The sequence below is a fragment of the Pteropus medius genome, unplaced genomic scaffold (genome assembly GCF_902729225.1).
Source record: "Pteropus medius unplaced genomic scaffold, Ma_sr-lr_union100, whole genome shotgun sequence".
NCBI lineage: Eukaryota > Metazoa > Chordata > Mammalia > Chiroptera > Pteropodidae > Pteropus > Pteropus medius.
In genome coordinates this window covers 36,755,909-36,775,376 of record NW_024355205.1, presented here as the reverse complement: position 1 = coordinate 36,775,376, position 19,468 = coordinate 36,755,909, and the positions used below count along the sequence as shown (strand labels likewise).

General features: G+C 40.9%; 1 protein-coding gene across 1 annotated transcript in view; it reads left to right on the top strand.

The window, feature by feature from the left end:
- Positions 1-19,468, top strand: part of DSCAM (DS cell adhesion molecule) — a 590,499-nt gene that overhangs the window by 94,035 nt on the left and 476,996 nt on the right. The window contains exons 2-3 of the mRNA XM_039857643.1: positions 11,766-12,083; positions 18,100-18,246. Coding sequence (XP_039713577.1) covers positions 11,766-12,083; positions 18,100-18,246 — 465 coding nt within the window. The remainder of the gene's footprint in view (positions 1-11,765; positions 12,084-18,099; positions 18,247-19,468) is intronic.

Here is a 19,468-nt window from a genome sequence, read left to right as displayed (position 1 = left end):
AATTAACGATGGGATTAACAATCGGTTACTTTTTGTTTACTTGGTTTTCACTGCAGGTGTAACTAATTCATCCCCCAAATTCTCCAGCAGGATTAAATACTCTTTGTAATACATTCAGACACATCGGGGTCTTCGGATGTTACTTTTTCTGGGAAGCAGCTCTCCCGCGCCTTCCCTCGGCTCCAGTCGAGACTGGTTTCTGCTGTGCAGTTGTTAATCTTGGAATGTTTCCGAGTCGCTCTGGAAGTCCCTTTGTTTCTCACCTGTGATTGAGCCTGTTTCCTGTGTGTCACACATTCCTCTTTCCTAGTTCGCTGTCTTTTTATTCATCTTCCAGTAGCTTTTTGAATATGATCCATGAGAGTTCAAAGTTTCGATTCTGCATGATCTAAAAATGTCTTCGTTTACTTGCCTGACACTCTGGGTGTGGGATTCTAGGTCAGTCCCGCATTATTTTCTATAAATGGCTCACCGATGTCCGGAGATGTGAAATATCAGGTCCTTGGCCTCCTCTTATTAGAGATCACTCTTCTTGTTGGGCTGCAGAGAACTCCAAGGCCTTCCTACCTCAATGGAAGCCTGACTTCTGTTATATCTAAGTGTTCACTGCATTATCTCTGTGTTCGGTGCTATGTAAGGAGATGGTATATGAGGATGATCATGTCCTTTTTAGTACATCCGAGGTAGAAATGTCCTAGCAATGAATGAAGTCACATAAATGAGAAATATCTTGACAGAGCAAGGGCGAAAAATGCAAAACTGGGTAAGCCGATGTGAAGGTCCATATGACGATGAAGTCAGGTGTGTTCTCATGCTGTGTTCCCCACCGTTCCTCACTGTGGTAAGGTAGAGGGTTGTATCATACCTGGCACCCACACACAGGTTATTCCTGTCATTGCTTTAATGACCGTGTGCATTGCTGGTGAGACAAAGCAGCTGAGCATCTATACTCTGTCACTGTTCACCCATCTGCCCCGAAACTCCATTAGAATGATAGTAAAGGAAGTCACACATAAGCCTAAGGACAGAGAGGAAGAGAGGTAAGATGATGGCAGCCATGAGATGCCAGAAGCAGAAGAAGACCAATGCATGATTTAACAGACTGGAGGAAGCCCAGGGAAGCCGTGCCAGAGGAAGCCAGGTCTAACCCAGACTGGCCAACTGGAGGGACCGGTTAGACCAAAGTTGATCCTGTGAGTCTTTCTCATTCAAGAGATTGTTGTCACTTATGATTTAGGGTATATTTGCAATTCTGAGAATGGTCATTCGTTTTAGCAATTAGACTAGTGTGAGTCCTCAGGCCAGAGCGAAATGGAAAATGGGGTGCTCCTGAGCACGGCGCCGTTCTGGCAAAATTAACGAAAACGATGCTGCACAACAAGATCGAGAGAACGTGCATCTTTTTATCACTCTGCTGCCGCGCTGTCACTTGACGCTGGAGTGTAAGGCATCGTCGCTGGACTTAGACTGTACAGTGGCACCTGTCGAGGGACCGGTGCAGCCCTCGGTTTTCGCTCATTTTGTTCTTTAATCATAGAACGGGCGATTCGGTTGGCTTCGGTTAATTTCATTCCGCCTCTCCCTTTGGTGGTTTTATTGTTGCTTTGCCGCTTTGTCTGTTTCTGGTTTATAGTCTTGTGTTTTTGGACAGATTTGCTGTAATTTTTTTCCCCCTCACCAAGCCTTTTAATCGTACGAAACAATTTTGTCAACATTATTATGATGTTAGCTTTGTTTCCCACTCAGCTTTCTGACGATTTTCTTAATATAGAATTCTTTATGTGAATCTTCACTCATCTCTCTTTCTTCATTAATTTGTTTTATTTGTGTTCCCAAATTGTATGCTCCTAAATCCTAAGGGGTCATTTACATCATTTTGGTTTATTCATGTGCTTCAATGCTTGTGATCATAATTCCTAGAGTGTCTTCTGCTCTTTCCAAATCACCAGTCACTTTCATGCCTTTGAAACCTCTGAGCTTAAATACAAATGCTGGAACGTAGCACGCTACATACATATCACTCATTACATAGTCTGTATTCTCTGAAAAGGTACACTGAACCGCCAGCAATGTTATCGAGAGTGACTTTCATCCATCCTAAGACACAGGGACTTTATCTCTAAAATGAATTCCCTATACACATATGGAAATAATTCTCTGGAAGGATATTGCAAACAATACTTAGACATTTTCTGGGTAAAACATTAACATTTTTCTTATTTTTTTTTCTCCAGAGATTTGTAAAACACATAGCAAAATTGAGCTTTTATTCCTTATTGCAAAATCAGTACAAATATTGGATAAAAAGAACATTCTTTACACATAGTAGCTAAAATCTCATAAACATGTTCTTATAATATCTGAGAAATTATTTTTCCTAGCCACTCCAAATTGTTCCCTAACATCTATGTAATGGAATTTAGATTGTGCTAGACAATGCCTATGAAATACAGGTTAAATATTGTTCCTTAGAAGGAATAATATATTACATATATAACCATCATGTTTTTTTAAACATTTATTTATTTTTTAGGGCTTCTACTATGTACTAGTTAGTGCATTACATACCAGGAATAAGGTTGCATCATCTATATGTAGTGTCCTTCTTATAGATTACAATATAATGTGTGTGTGTGTGTGTGTGTGTGTGTGTGTGTTCAGTGTGTGTGGGGAACACACCAAACAGCTAAGATAAGAGATGTGAAAGGAATGATGCAGGAGTCTGAGAGGCAGGACATGGGGTCTAGTCTAGGAGGCAGAAGACCAGGAACAAATCTTCAGGCAATTGATGTTTAAGCTGAGATTCAGAGAATGAGTAGCATTGGGCAAATGACAGTGAAGGACTCCAGCAAAGGGTGCAGTATCTGTGCAGGCCCCAAGGTGGGAAGGGGTCTGGGGACCCAAGGCACTGAGGAGATCTGTGTGGCTGGACCCTAGGAAACCATAGGCACGAGATAAGATTGGAAACATCAAAATACAAGAAGGCAGATTAAACCTCAACAAAAAACATTGCTATATCACCCCAATGGTGGTTAGCACTGAAAAGAAGGAAATCCAGTTCTTAGTTCTTCTTTTGGATTTGATATGACTCACTCTAATGCGAGCAGAATTGCTTCGTGTGTTTTGAAGTTCTCCTATTAGGTACATAATCATTTAGGACTGTTGTCTTGGTGAACTGATCACTTTATCATTAGGAAATAATTATCCTAATAATATAGCCACTTCTGCTTTCTTTTGAGTTGTGTTAGCATGGTATATTTTTTATGCTTTTAATCTACCTGATTGTGTGTGTGTGTGTGTGTGTGTGTGTGTGTGTGTGTGTGTGTGTGTGTGTGTGTGTGCATGTGTGTGTTATAGGTTTCTTCTGGATAACACAGTTAGGTCTTGATTTTTCATCCAATCTAACAATTTCTGCATTTGGGAGTGTTTAGGCCTTTTATATTTAATGTGAACATCAATTCGGTTAATTTTAAATCCGACATTTTGATAATTATTCTCTATTGATTCTAGTTTTGTTTTGTTTTTTTTCTCGTCTTCACTCCTATTGGATTAATGGGGTAATTTTTTAGTGATCAATTTTATCTACATTAATGGGTTAACGTCTAAGTTAGTTTTTGTTTTGTTTTTTACATTGTTGCAATAATTTTATAATATACGTCTTTAAACTAACATGGCCCACTTTCAAATAATATTATAACACTTAACATATAGTAGGAGAAACGTAGAACAGTGGATCGCCCTTTTCCTCCCCGACCTGTCTTTGTGTTAATGGCGTCACTGTTTTATCTCTATACATGTTGTAAACCCCACAATATGTTACTGTCATTTTTGCTATAAACAGTAAATTCTCTTTTGATGATTTTTTTTAAAATGAGGAAATGTATTTTTCTTTTTTTTATATTTGCCCACACGCTTCTCAATTTTGGTAACTCTTCATTTCTTTTGTGAAGTCACAAATGTCTAATGGTATCATTTTCCTTCTGTCTGGAAGATTGTCTTTAACATTTCTTGTATTGCTGGTCTGCTTCCGATGAATTACCTTAGCCTTTAGATACCTAAAAAGCCATTATTATTTTGCCTTCATTTATGAAAGATGTATATTTTTTTGCTGGGTATAGAATTTTAGACTGGTAGGTTTCTTTTTTTAAATAATACTTTATTTTTTTTTCTCTCTACTGTCTTCCGACTTGTTTCTGATAAGTCTGCCATCATTCATTGTTTCTCTGTGTATAATGTGTATGTAAAAAAATCTGGCTGCCTTCAATATTTTTCTCTTTATCACTGGTTTTCAACAATTTAATTCTGATGTGCCATGATCTGATTTTCTTTGTGTTTCTTCTGTTTAGTGCTCATTGACTTTATGGGATATTTGGAGTTCCAGTTTTCATTAAATTTAAAATTTTTTGGATATTATTCAAAAAAATTAAATCTGACTTCTTCCTTCTGGAACTCCAAATATATAGGTCACATGATATTGTCCCATAATCTCAATAGTTTTATGTTTATTGTCATTGGGCCTTTTTGTTTTACAATTTGTGTACTTTCTATTGCTGTTTTCTGGTTCATTGATATTGTCTTCTGCAATGTCTAATATGATTTTAATTTCATTTGCCAGTTTTTCATTTCATACATTTGTATTTTTAATCTAAAGAAGTTTTATTGTGGCTGTTTTTATATTCTTTATTTCTCTCATCAATATACCCTGATTTCTTCTACTGTCTTGAATATATTAAGAGAATATTAATAATAGTTATTTTAATGTCCATGCCTGTTAGTTCTGTCATCTGTCATTTCTATGTCTGTTTTTACTGAATAAATTTTTCTCTTCGTTATAGCAGGTAATTTCTTGCTGGTGTCCAATTTTTTATTGGATGCCAGCTATTGTAAATGTTACATGACCGGTTATTGGATTTTGTTCTTTCCTATTAACTAGTATTGGAATTTATTCATTGTGCAGTTAAGTTACTTGGAATCAATTTAACTCCTTCTGGGTTCCATTCTGGAATCTCTTCTAAGCTCTGTGATGACTTTGGCCCCCATCATTGTAGTGATACCCTTTTGAGTGTTCTGATACCCTCTTTGTTAGTTCTTTCCACTCTGGAGCCTGGGCTGGCTTCTTCAAATGCGAGCTTCAGGATTATTCCACCTGCTCTTCGCTGGTGTTTCTCATCCAGCATCTGTATTGACCTTACACACACGCAAATATCAGTAAACAGCTGAAGACTCATCAAAGGGAGTATTCTTCAGATCTCGGAGTTCCCTCTCTATGCAACTTCCTTCTGTCTGCTCTGTAAATCTAGCAGCCAGTGGCTTCCCCAAGCCTCACGTTTTGTCTACTCAACTCAGAAATTCCACCAAGTTTTACTTACATTTCCTCCTTTTAGAATAATTTGAGAACTCTCTCCAGGAAGTAAGCTGGCACTAGGGGGCCTACCTCATCTGTCTCCTCTTTCCATGGTGCACTGTTCAGAATTGCTTGAATATTTACTTGCAGGAGGATAAATCTTGGGTTTTGTTGTTGTTGTTGTTTTGTTTTGTCTTCTAATGGACAGAGAATTTCATATTTCTAAGTTCTCTGTTGTTGCGAAGTTTTACCAAGTTCTTATTCAGGAGGAGAATTGAATCATTACTTCAGTGCTGGGGAATAGATAGAATGATTGAAATATATTAGAGTTAAATGCACAATTGCTATAATAAATTTTTATAACCTGACTTGGAATTATTTCATAATATTTTGGAATGCTTTCCAAGTCCTTATGAGATCATCCATTTATCTGCTTTCAGATTGTCTGATCAAGATGACATTAAATTTCAAAGCATTTATTCAAATATAAAAAGTATTTGGAGTCTCAGAATCAGCTAAGATTTATGCTTTCTACATATTTACCTGAAACTGAGTTATCTTCCTTTTCATTTTGGAAGACCTTTATAGTAGCAGTTCCTTTCACTAAGCGTATCCACTCACTCCTATAAAATCAATAAAAGTATTTTGGTCTTAAATGGCATACCCTTTCAAAATGAATGTGCCCATTTGCAAATCTCTTGGTCTGTTTTAGTTCTCATATTTTCTGATCTCTCTGAAGCAGTTGAGACTTCTGAAAACCACTGGTCGACTTCCCCAAACGCTGTCCTTTTGTTTTAAGGCACTGTTCTCTTTAGGATTTGGGCTACTGATCTCATAATTTTCTCTTTATTTTTGTGATAGTTCTTTTTCTACCCATTTCAAAACACTTAATTTTAAGTCAAGTATAGAATGTATACACAAAGTGTGCATATCACAGTGGATAGCTCAATGAAATGTCCATCAGCTGAACACATCAGTGTACCTAGCCCCAGGTCAAGAAAATAAACCCAGCCTGGATGCCCCCTCATGCCCTTCCGCTCTCCATGACCCCGTGAGTAACCATTATCCTGACTCTTAACGTCCGAGGTTAGGTTTTCCTATTTTTATGCGTGACGTGAATGAAGTAATACACGTACTCTTTTGTTTGTTTGCTTGCCTTAACATTATGGTTGTGAGTCATAATATTTTTGTTTGTAATTTTAGATTATTCATATTGTTAGTGATTCAATGTGAAAACATATCATAATATATATATATATATTATGATATGTATATATATATGTAATATATATATTATGAGATATATATATATATCCGTTTTATTATTGATGGATATTTGAGTGGTTTTCAGTTTTAGACTCTTACAGATATTACTGCCATGAATGTTGTATGTACGTGTATATTTTTTTTTTATTTTTAATTTTTTTAGTGAGCATGTGCACGCATTTGTATTGGATGAATACCTAGGAGCTGAACTATTGAGTCTTAGGGTTTGCATACATTCAGATTTTGTAGCTACCGATCAACAGTTTTCCACAATTATTTTATCAAAGGACATTCCCACCTGCAGTATATGAGGTTCCTGTTGCTCCATATCCTTGAGATACTCAATATATTTCGTCTATTCCATTTTAGTCATTGAAAAGGATATATACTGGTACCTCCTTGTGCTTTTAATTTGCATTTCCTTGATGACTAGTGACAATGAGTATTTCTTTTTCGTGTGCTTTTTGGCCATTTATATATTGGCCTTTGTGAAGTGACTGTCCAAGTCTCTTGCCCATTTTTTTTAAATCAGATTTTTTTCCTGAATGACTCGTGGGAGTTCATTATGTATTTCGGGTGCAAGTCCTTGGTCAAATACCCTTTTGAAGATATTTCGAAGATCCCTGAAGATCCATCCTTGGACCTCGTCTCCCCTTGTTCTTCACACTCTCCTTTGTATACGTCACCCAGCGATGGGCTGAGGCTTCCCTCACTGGAATCCCTCTCAGGAGTCCTGGAATTCTGTTCTCAACTTGCTAGTGGGTGGTCCAAGGGCAGCGCCCCCAGACCTTCGTAAAACTGATAATGCTGTCTCCTCTGCTCCGCCAGCTCTGCCTTGTTTTTATTCACGGTATAACTGTGCGACCAGGTATACAAGCTATCAAATTTGGATCACATTGGCTTTTTCCTCGTCTTCACTCTGATCACTTCTACACCCTTGACCAGACATATCTATATCATTAGGCATTCACCCTTCACACCATCACTGCCCAGGGAGGTCTGGGCCACCCCACAGCTGCCTAACCCGGCTTCCTGCCTTGGGTCGTTGCTCCTCATCTACCCGGTGTTCACTTTCTAAAACTACAATCTGGAAAGTTGATTATTCTGTGTCAAAACTTTCATTGACTCCCTATTTTTCGAAACGGCTTTATCGAGACATAATTTACATACAATAAAATTCACCCATTTGTACATTTCGATGCTTTTTAGTAAACTCACAGATATGTACAACCTTCACCACAGTCAATTTGAGACCATTTTCATCACCTCAAAGAGAAACTGCGTTCCTTAGTTATCCTAGGCCCTCGCCCTCACCTCCAGCCCAAAGTCAACCATGTATCTGCTTCCTGTCACTACAGAGCTCCCTCTTCTGGACATTTTCTATGGATGGAACTGAGATGTGTGTGTGTGTGTGTGTGTGTGTGTGTGTGTGGCTTTTTTCACTTAGCATAATGTTAGCAAGGGTCATCCATGTCTATAGCATGAACTTCTCTTTATTGCTGAGTAGACTTCCATGGAATGGATATATCAGGTGTTGTTTACCCATTTTTCAGTTGATGGATACTTGAGCTGTTTCCACACGTGTCAATTATAAATAATGCTGGTTTAAACATTTGTGTACAAGTTTTTACGTGGACACATGCATTCATCCCTCTTAGGTATATGTCTGAGATGGGACTCCCTGTTGCAGAATTAAGCACCTGCTCGTTAGCATGGGATCTGACACCTTCATCTAGACTTTACGATAAGCTTCTGGAACGTAAGCTCCTAGAGGTCACCCTCCAAGCCTTGGCTGTTGGTGTGTCTCCAGGCCTTCACACAGTGCCAGGTTATTAGCAGTCGTTCGGACAGTATCTACAGAATCAGTGGATATGTATAAAGACCCTCATGTTCCCTCTCCATCTTGTATCTTCCCTGCTATCTCGTATCTTCTCGCGTTGCCACTTCCTGCGACAACTCGGTGTCCTCACGTTTCCATGCCCTCTGTCTGGAATCTCCTTCCCCTTTTTCCTCTGAAAATTTTTCCTCCTCTTCCCCAGATTGGGTTAATTTCTCCATCACTATGCTCCCCTAACGTTTCGTGAATAATTCTGTCACAGCAGTCAGCCAAGGAATTATTATTGATCTTTCTCCGATCCATTATGGAAACTTCTAGACCAAAAATTCCTTGAGAGCAGTACCGTGACTCGTGCAGATGTGCATTATGGGGACTTTGCGCCAGGCCTGGTACACGAATGATGCTTAATAAAGTTGTCTCAGGAATGAATGATGGTGTCAGTGCTTCCTATAACATTTCTTCTACATCTCTTCTTCTCATCTTGCCATATTTGAATTTTAAAGAAAGCAGTGTCGACTTGTTTTCCTTTTTTAGCGTGACATTCGTCTCTCTGTTGTCCCTGGAGCCTTGGTTACACCATCTGTTATGATGACATAAAATACGGAGGGATCTGCAGACGAAGGAACAGCCCCCCGGGCCTCTCCTTCAGCGCCCTCAGTGTCCCTATTCCAGGGTTTTGTGCCCCGAGTTTCACAACAAGATCATTTAGGTTTCTGTCATTAAGCTGCCGTTACTGTCCGGGGACTTCCACACAGACACGACATTCACATCAAGATTGCCTGTGCCCTCCCCGGAGGGAGCGGGTATCACTGTGTAGAAAGTGCACACACGCTCCGTAAAGTGAAGTGCCACCAAGCAGATGGATGGACCCTTTGATGGAAGAAACAAAAGCTGTTGGAACATAGTTTGGGTTTTTCTCTTGCCTGTGGCCATATGATGTGTATCTTAGAGAATGAGTTTATGTTACATTATTAAAACCAATGGTGTGAAATAGAAAGCCCGATGTGAAATACCTTAAAAAATGTAAGGAGAAGTGACAGCAATGCCCCCGGAGGTCGCTTATCTTTTTAACTACGAAGATTAAACATTTGTTTTGCATTTTTCTTACAGTCATTGAAATAATTGCGCAAGCTGGCTCTTGAAATGCAATTTATAATAGGAAACTATACATTTAATGAAGAAATATTTCTTATATACATTTACGTCTTCAGAGACTTGCTATTCTTAACAGGGCTACTGTTATAACACAAACGAATACGTTAAAATAGGAGTAAGTTTTATTTAGTTCAAATTACCCACAATCCAGTTGATAGAAGAGTAATGTGAGGAGGGGAAAAAAGAGAATCCGGGTGGAATTAATTAGCCTCGAAGAGTGACAGTTACCTTGTTCCTAACAACCTGTTTGGGGTGATGTCACTTTCCTAGAAAGTTCAAACATAAAAGCACAGTGCTACTATCGGCATTTTTGAGTTGAAAGCTGCAATGTTTAACTATTAACTAGGCTTCCAATATGAACCAATTTCTTAGCAATAGTTTTCATATTCTGGTTTATGGAGCTTTGCTAAAGACATTAGTTATGGTTGGAAGAGAAAAACCATCAAATGGTGACTAGTTGATGAATACCCCTGTCTTCTCTTTGAGTAAATCTATGACTTTTACAAAGTGGGTTTTTCTCTACCATCTTTTGACGAATGGCACTCACTCTGCTTCCCACATCAGGGACAGTGTGCAAAGGCCCCAGTGGGCAAGCGCGTGGTCACCGCCAGTGAGAGAGACCAAGAGAAAGTGGGTGGATATTCAGGTAGGGTACGTGGAAGATGCTAACTCTCATGAACACAGCTTCCCCAGGGGTTGGCTTTGTAGAGTAGAGGCAGCCATATCATGAAATATGATCTTCGTCAGAAAGATGGAATCCTAGTTCCTGACCTCCCAGCCCCAAATCCTGGGTCGAGCGACCAACCCTCCGACCCTGCAAAATGGAACCTACACTCACCTAGCTGAGGCGGTGTTCACGAGAGAAAATGATTGAGACTTCCGGTCTCGTAGCGTTGCCCGGTACGATATCGGAGCTTAATAAATGTCATTTTCATCTCTGCCCAGGGCGATTAGTTCCAGGTATCTAGGGCTTGCCTTGCCTCTTGAGAAGAAGTGACTGGGTGTGCTTTTGTTTTTAGAAAGTCATATATAAACACAGATATCTGAGAAGTAGGTCTTTTTGGCATTTATAAATATTTTGTTTAATTTTTGAGTTTTAGATAATCAGTTTCCTTCTTTCACATAAATGACACCCTATAACTATTTGATACTGCATGCAATGTAGAGACTCGATAAAGAAATTAAAAAACCCAGTGTGTGTGAACAGGTTTGCAGACATTCCACGTGTAGTAATTAAACCATATAAATAACCAAGATCAGGAAATAGTTTAGAAAATCACATTATATAAAATGTAGGTCCACTAATATTTACTGATAAAGTCCATATGAGGAGGTGGAATAATGTGTATGAAATCATGTTAAGAGAATGAAGGGGAGTCTATAACGATTGCATATTTTTTGTACGCACGTTATAACGTACTACAGTTATATAAATTATATGGTGAAGGCTTATAGGCAGCTGGACCAGAAGAGAAAATACAAAAGTAGAAAAGAAACTGTCATAGTCTGGTGGAGTTAAATGATGCTTTTGCCAAAGTTCTCCTTATTATTGCTACATATTTTTAGTTAAAAAAAAAATGCATTGTTGATGGGACACTATTTTAAGAAAATGAGCTTTGCTTTTTAAAATGCTTTACGTATGATCTTCAACTTTAGAGTAAAATATTGTGACTAATTTCATTCAAAATTAGCTCTCACCTAATTAATTCCTACAAACCAGAACACTTTGATCCTAGCAAGTGGCCCTAGTGATCTGGCTTTTTCTTGCTGAGCGTTCCTGGGGGGTCGGCCTCTGCGCCCCCAGTGACAGGAGGAGCGAATCAGCACATCATCCCATGGGGCGTATGTTCCAGAGGGAGACGGAGAAAAATGAGTACAAAGCATGTAATATATTCTGACTGTGATCAGGATTATGGAGACGGATCGGGGTGCAGGGCACGGGGCTGAGGAATTTAAGATCCAGGGAAACTTACCAGTCTGTGTACAGAAAGAGAGACGAGGGTGGTCCCTTGTTTCCAGCACCAGTCTTTCCACGTGGAGTAGGTCAGGCAATTTAGAGTCATTTCTAGAGTTGTTTCTCAAAACAACCGCCCGAGGCCAGGCTGACCAACCGTCAAGGTTGGAAGGTGCACTTAGCTGACAAATTTCTGCGTTTTCTTGCAGTTTTCGGTGAGGACCTCCACGCCAGCCTCTACTTCGTCAATGCATCTCTGCAAGAGGTAGTGTTCGCGAGCACCGCGGGGACTCTGGTGCCCTGCCCAGCCGCAGGCATCCCTCCTGTGTCTCTCAGATGGTACCTAGCGACGGGCGAGGAGATCTACGATGTCCCCGGGATCCGCCACGTCCACCCCAACGGCACTCTCCAGATTTTCCCCTTCCCTCCTTCGAGCTTTAGTACCTTAATCCATGATAATACTTACTATTGCACAGCTGAAAATCCTTCAGGGAAAATTAGAAGTCAGGATGTCCACATCAAGGCTGGTGAGTACCATCCCTTGGGCCGTGTTCCCTCTGTGCCTGCTCGGGGGTGGGGGTTGACACATTAAAACGCCATCCGCTGGGAGTTGGTGAAAACCTGTCCCCCGTTCACTGGGACTGCTGATGGCTCCTTTGAGGGCACCTCCTGACTGGATTTCAGAGTGCCTCATACCGTTGGAACACAAACGTGCGATTATTGGTTCTCATCCTCAGTGAATCAAATATGTAACTGCCTGTAAATAATCGCCTTTGGCTGTTTTCTTAGGGAGGCGTTTTTGTTTCTATTTAACGTTTTTGCCGTTTGAACAAAGACATTCACAAAAAAACGTTCAGTGCATTGGTAAACCCTCACAACTGCTCCCGTACATCGCAAAACACGGGGAAATGAAGGAGCTCCATCTGCGGAACTCACGCTGAGTTTGCAATACAAGCCTTGGGTCGGTTTTAATGTTTTCACTCAGCAAATATTCCCTGAGCTCCTGTTATGCTGCAGGCACTATGCCAGGAGCAGGGTCTAGATGGGGGAAAAGACATGGACCCACCATCATGGGACTCATGCCCTAACGGTGGGGTCAGACAATGGGCAAAGAAGTAAAGGTGGGTCCAGGGTCAAGTTCACAGTGGGAAGTTGGCCTCTGTTCCAGGCACTGTGATATTCACCGAGGATATTGTGAAAAATTCAGGAGGGAAAGAATCCTCCCCAAACAAAAACACCATCAGCTGAGAATCAATGAAGCCTACCACAGTTCAATCTGACACCGCTGATGGCTTCTTTGAGACGTCAGAGCATCTTCTGACTGGATTTCAAAGTGCCTAACTTTACTGGAACTAAAGTTATATCGGGTCTACACTATACCCCAAACTTATTGCATTTTGACTAATTGATACTCTGACTCGAACTTTCAGTGCCTCGAACCCAGAGTGTCTCCCTCCTCTCCCTCCTTGGCCCTTTCCTCCCCACACTCCATCCTAGAGGTGGGTGGGGAGGAGCCAGAGGGAAAAGAAGATGGAGGACCCAGCTGGAGTAAAACCGTCGCATCGACATCTATTCCGAGTGACACGGAGTCAGTCTAATATTCTGGCATCCCTTGTGAAGTAAAAAAGGCTCTTATACCATTTTCAACTCTCACTGGAATGTTGTCAATGAACAAACCTTGAATCGGTTTGTTCTTTTTAACATCACAATGTATTTTTTTTAAAAATCGTCATTGCTACAAGTCAACCCAGGAATACGGCCTGAGATTCCCAGACATCAAAAGTTATCCATCCAGGCCATATTGTGTCCTTCTATGTATTTAACAAAGCCCTAAAGAACGAACACATGGCTCGACTCCAGTTAGCAAACAGCGTTTTAAATCTTTTTAAGCCAAGCCTTTCAGATACTGTGGCCGACCGACATAACACAAGGCGAGGCAAAGACAACGTGACTTTGCCTGTTGTCTTATACACTGGGTAGCTGGGAGAGCTTTGCGGTCATTTCTGCTGAAGTGAGGAGGTGCTACCTGAAGACATCACAACATGAGCAAAATAGGAAGTGTTTCTGATCGTCCGCATGTGATCCCTTTGTAAGCGGGCGAACCTTAGACTGTGACTCATTCCACCAGCGAGTCGTTTTCCCAACCACATTTCTGATCTCCATGACATGCTCATGAATTCTAAGACTTGCACACAAATGCACTCAAGAAAGGAAGAAAAAGGTTGGCTTCAATCAAGAGATATGAAAATCGATACCCCAAATAATTAAAGCAAATGAAATTTGTGTACGGACCTCTACACCTGACGACGGGGAAACTTGGTGAATGTCTGGTACCTGGCAGAGTAAAGTTTGTAAGGACGTGTCATAAAAACGTATTTACACACTACAAAGTATCGCTTAGAGAAAAAGCCGGAACTTCAAACAGCTATGCTCGTGTGTGTTAATCTGTTCTTTCTGTCTTGAGTTGCCTGTCAGATAAAGGGTCTACATGCTTGCTCCTGTTTTAATTGCTATTGTCTAAATTTGTCAGAATCGTTTTGCACGAGAGTGTCAGTTCTGGAGGGGCAGGGCCTCCATCATCTCGTCTGGCATCTCTGCTTCCTCCTCCCTCCCACGTTGCTGTGTTGTCGCTGTTAACATGCTGGCGATTGACACCCGAAGGCCTACTGGATAGGAAGCCAGCCTGCACGTGCTTGCTGGGTCAGTTCGAACTTACAAGATGGACAGTCATGTTGCTCCCATGAAATTCCTTCTCTCACTTAATTTTACTTATTACGGACACATTATGGTTGTAAAAGTCGTTTAGATTGTTTATTGGATGCTCGAGAATCTGGTTTCCCCGTTTTTATGTGGCTGCTAGTACAGAACCGGCTGTCAAGAAGGCAGATGAGGGTGCTTTGTCGCCTAGTGATGGTTGCCGTGTTGGTTTGAGTAAAGTGAGCACTGACTCTTGGGCACCCCTCTGTGTAGCATGTCATCCTAAATGTCTCAAGTTCCCTCTAGATTGGCACCGGGATTTTCCTGGAATAATCCCTTGAGTAAAATGGCCTTAAAATCTCTCCTTTGGCAGTACAGAAGATTCATGTTATTCATGGTTTTCAGCGACTTGACCTAGGTCTCAACGAAAGAGGGAAAGGTGATTCTTCATGTCTTGTTAGCCAGCAGTCCTGGCTCTCCCCTCAACACTTGCTGGCCCTTGCTGTTCCGAGGACTGGAACTCAGAGGGACCACTTGAAATGTCATGGTCCCATGCCCATGCTGTGCTTCCTCCTCAGCGAATGGTAACCAGCCGTGCGACCTTGGACAAGTCACACGATTCCTAGAGATTGTCTTTTCCTTAGTAAACGGTGGTTAATAACATTTGACTGGGACTTCACATTATGGTCAAGATGGTGGACAGAGACTGGATTTATTCTTTTGTCAGAAACTAACGAACAACAATCAACAGACTAAATATGTAAAGTAACAGTGTTCAAGACCGGTCATCTCGTCATGAAGACGAGTGCTTCCTGAGAGACTAGAAGGAACCCCTGAGCCTTATGATGCTCCCCATTTTCTGCCTTAAGCTCCAGAGAGAGGACACAGCAACCTGCACATGAATTTGCGTAACAGCTTTATTTGTAATTGCCAAAAAGTAGAAGCAATGAAGATGTCCTTTATTATGTGAATGAATAATGACAAAGGCTCTCTCTGTGACAAATCTGTATCCGGGCTCCTTGGAGCTGGCGCGTTCACTGTGCCCATTGGTTTTCTCTGCAGATAAATCCTCACTTGATGTATTCAGAATGGGAAAAAATGTCTCCCTCCTGTTGTAACAGTCATAACCCCGACTGCAAAAGTCTTGAATACAGTCTTTATATTTCAACAAGTATAAAGCAATTTTTCGTTAACCATAATGACACTATGGTATATCCATACAATGGAATATTATTCAGTTATGGAAAAAAAAATGAACTATCAAGTCATGAAAAGACATGGAGGAATCTTAAATGCATCTTGCTAAGTGAAAGAAGCCAAACTGGAAAGGATCCATACTGTACGGTTCTAAATATGTGACGTTCTCAGAAAAACAAAACCACGAAGACAGAAAAAAAGATCAGTGGTGGCCAGGGCTTGGGTGGAGCACAGAGGATTTCGGGATTGGGGACCGCTCTGGATGGCACCCTAGTGGTGGATACATGACCTTATTCATAGAACTGGACACCACAGAGTGAACCTTAATGTGAACTATGAACTTTAGTTAATAATAATGTATAAAGATCGGCTTATTAGTTATAACAAATGATCACACTAATGCAGATGCTGATAACGAGAGAAACTGTCGGAGAGGGGAGGGCAATGTATGGGAACTCTACTTTCTGTGAAATTTCCTAAACATAAAACCAATCTAAAAAAAGTTTATTCCAAAATATTAAAAAATACTTGAAGTAGCTTAATATACAAATAGAGTCCCCAAAGGAATGGATGATATAACCAAAAAATTTGAGGAAATATTGGTTCGAATGTTTCAAATTGATGAAAACTATAAACTATATATAAACTATAAATGCGAAGGCTCAAGAAACCCTGAGTGCACGATACGTGAAGAAAAACACACCAAGGCAGATCATATCAGATTGCTCAGGACCGATGAAAAAGAGAAAACATTAAAAACGGCCCTAGAAAAAAGACACGTCGCATGAACGGGAAGAAGCGTAAAGATGACAACAGATGTCTTGTCAGGATCAATGTGAGAAAACAGTGCAGCATCTTTGAAGCACCAAAAGAAGAGTAATCTGTCAATTTAGAAATCTACATGCAGGGCAAGTACCTTTCAGAAACAAAAGTGAAATAAAGGCTTTTTGGATACACAAAAGCTGGAAGAATTCATCAGCAGCCAACTCGCACTACTAGAAATCTTATAAAAAACGGTCCTAGGATCAGAAGGAAAATGACACCTGATGGAGTCTTGGATCTACTCGAAGAAGAAAAATGAAAATGGTAACTACATGGAAAAATAAATCATATTTTTTGTTATTTAAAATCCTTTAAAAGATAATTGACTGTTTAAACAAAATAATTACCATGTCTTGTGGGGATCATAACCCGTAGAAATAACAGGTATAACAGCGATAGCGTTAGGGCCTGGAGTAAAGATGTAGAAGTATGAATTTTTAGAGTTTTTTTATATGGAGAAAGTCGTATAATGTCACCTGAATGTAGATGGTGGCAAGTTATAGATGTATACTATAAAACCTAAAGCAGCCACTAAAATAACCAAAGAGAGTCGTGGCTAATAAGCCAACAAAGTAGAAAAAAAAATAGAATTATTTAAAAAAACTCGATCCGAAACAAGAAAAGAATAGGAAAGAGGGAGCAGAGAGCAGGGCGGCGTGGCTTCTCTCCGCCTGCGAGGACACTTCCCTCTCAAACCGCTCCTAACTGTGCCGATGCGTTCATTTCTTTCAAAATTAATTTCATAGATTTCTCGACACATTTGTTCATTCAGTCAATGACTAAAATTTGAAGAGAGCTGGTTAGATGAGTAGTCTCTGTAGTTATCTTAGCAAATCAGAGACTTATAGAATTCAGACCTTGAAGATCTTCCTGTCCCAAACCCCTCGTTTCAAATTTGAGAAAATAAAGCACAGGAGAAGTAAGCCTCGCACCCATATTTACAGAGCTGGGGTGAGGCATTACCTGGATTAGACACACGGATGTCTCCTCATCCTGGAGACGAAGGTCCTTCCCTCCGTAGAGACGGTGTGGGTCCACGTAGCTTTACCCATGTTGGTGGCAGGCACCATTCTGAGTGCTTCGTCCACACTGATTGAGTCATCACCGTTGCCCTATGTGGTACACATTTTCATCAAAATCCCATTATATAGCTAGCACGAGAACTCGCCCACCATGTAAGTGGTAGGGCTTGGATCTGAACCCGGGCGGGTGGGGTTACTTGGTGGGCAACGAAGCCCAGCACCACCCTGCCTTTAGCCTGGACATCTCCTTCCTGGAAGGCCCTTCTGAGCTCTTTCTGGGCTCCTCCTGTTGTTAGGGGTGTTTGGGCCAGCCCCCTCATCAACTCCCTTCCCTAAGTGATGGGAAGAAGAACAATTGTTTCCCACACTGCTTTGCAACTCTCATAAAAAAAAAATTGCTTGTGCAAGGTGAAATGTTTTTTTTTGTCGTGTAATTTTCAAGGATGTCCAGGAGAAGTTGCCTTCCCTGAATTATTTCTCTTCATAGTCTGAAATGTTGTCCTTGGTTCTCAGAGGAGGCAGAGAGCAGTATCCTATCATCACCCCTTTGGAAGCCACTTCCCCTATCCAGGCGCGTTTAGTGGGTGGATGACCTCCAGCTACACGCTGGTCCTTTAGTGTGCAGTGCATCTCCTTGTTAACGCAATGAGTCTTTAAGATGTGACATGCCCATGGCTTAAAGTTTCCTCCCAATAAATCTATTGGACACAGTTCATAGATGTGAGATACAATGGGTCTCTTCGAACGAGATGCTCTCAGAGCGAGCCGCCCGCTATGTTACCGAGGCTCTCTCCTTGCCTTCCAGTTTTACGGGAGCCCTATACAGTCCGTGTGGAGGACCAGAAAACCATGAGAGGCAATGTCGCGGTCTTCAAGTGCATTATCCCCTCCTCGGTGGAGGCGTACATCGCTGTCGTCTCCTGGGAGAAAGACACTGTTTCCCTAATCTCAGGTAGGCTCTGCGCTGGCTCGCCCTCTCACAGGTGTTCCAGACGTCGGGTCGGGTCTCTACCTGTGCGTTCGGCAATTCGAAGAATTAGCGTACCTGGGGCTGATGCTATCGCATGATTAAGTGCGACGTCGTGTACTGTGTCGGATGACGTGATTCCATTCGGATATTCTTCAGTGGATTGACTGACTGGTGGATGGAAATTAGGCACTTTCACTCTATGTTATAGCCAGTGTTTTACTTTTAGAAGGAATTCGTGGTTTTGTTTCTGCTCCTGGAAATAGGGAAGTAAGATTATTGCGTCTGTGAGAGACCTTGGTGATGCACTTAGGGATAATGTTCTGAAACTGAAATCTGGAAAACGGAAGCCGTGATTTCATGTTTGGATGCTCTCAAATGTCTTTTAATAGTCATGTGGTATCTCTGACTTATGTCTTGAAGATTCTATTTTTAATCTCTAACTCAGCACTGAAGTATATTTTTATTTGCGTGTAAGTAATTTCTCGGCTCATTTTGGGTATCTAAAAATGACACAACTGAAATTCAGCTTCTGAGAAGGTGTGGTGCTTCTTTACTCGTGGTTTTTAAGCTGCGTTCTTGCTCTATGCTGTTGGCCTGGGAAGTCCACGTAGGCACAGTGCCCAGCATTCCTGCTTTGCATGTCTTTGGACAATGACAGTTGGCTGCTTTTGGAAGAGTTGTGTGGAGCATTGAGTGTGATATAATGGATTATAAATGGCTGCTTTTTTTTATATATTATGTTCGCGTATGCACGTTCGTGCACACACACACGTTTTAATGTAATTCTCGAATACCATCAAAATTTCGTCAATTTACGGAGATAAAGAATTGGACCTGAACTCATGGCGATGCGGCATTTTTGTCTTTCAGCTTATCGGTTTGTTAGACAGTATAGGCTACTCTACAAGAACAATGAAAAAATCATCAAACCATTAAAAAGTCGAAACCGAAAATTAAATCTTTGGTCTTTAAAGGACATGACAGTAAACTAGGATGTAAAGGATGTCTTCAGCTTTTCTTAATAGCATCTTTACAGTGAATTTGACGGTCTTCACACTTCACTCAATGAGAAATCCCTTGCTCTTCTGTTGAGTCATCAACAGGACTTACAGTTAACTCAGAGTACTGAAAAATACTAAGCTTAAGAACTGAACTGTGATTGCAATAATCAGAGTAGAAACTCACCTGCACACTTACATTTGCT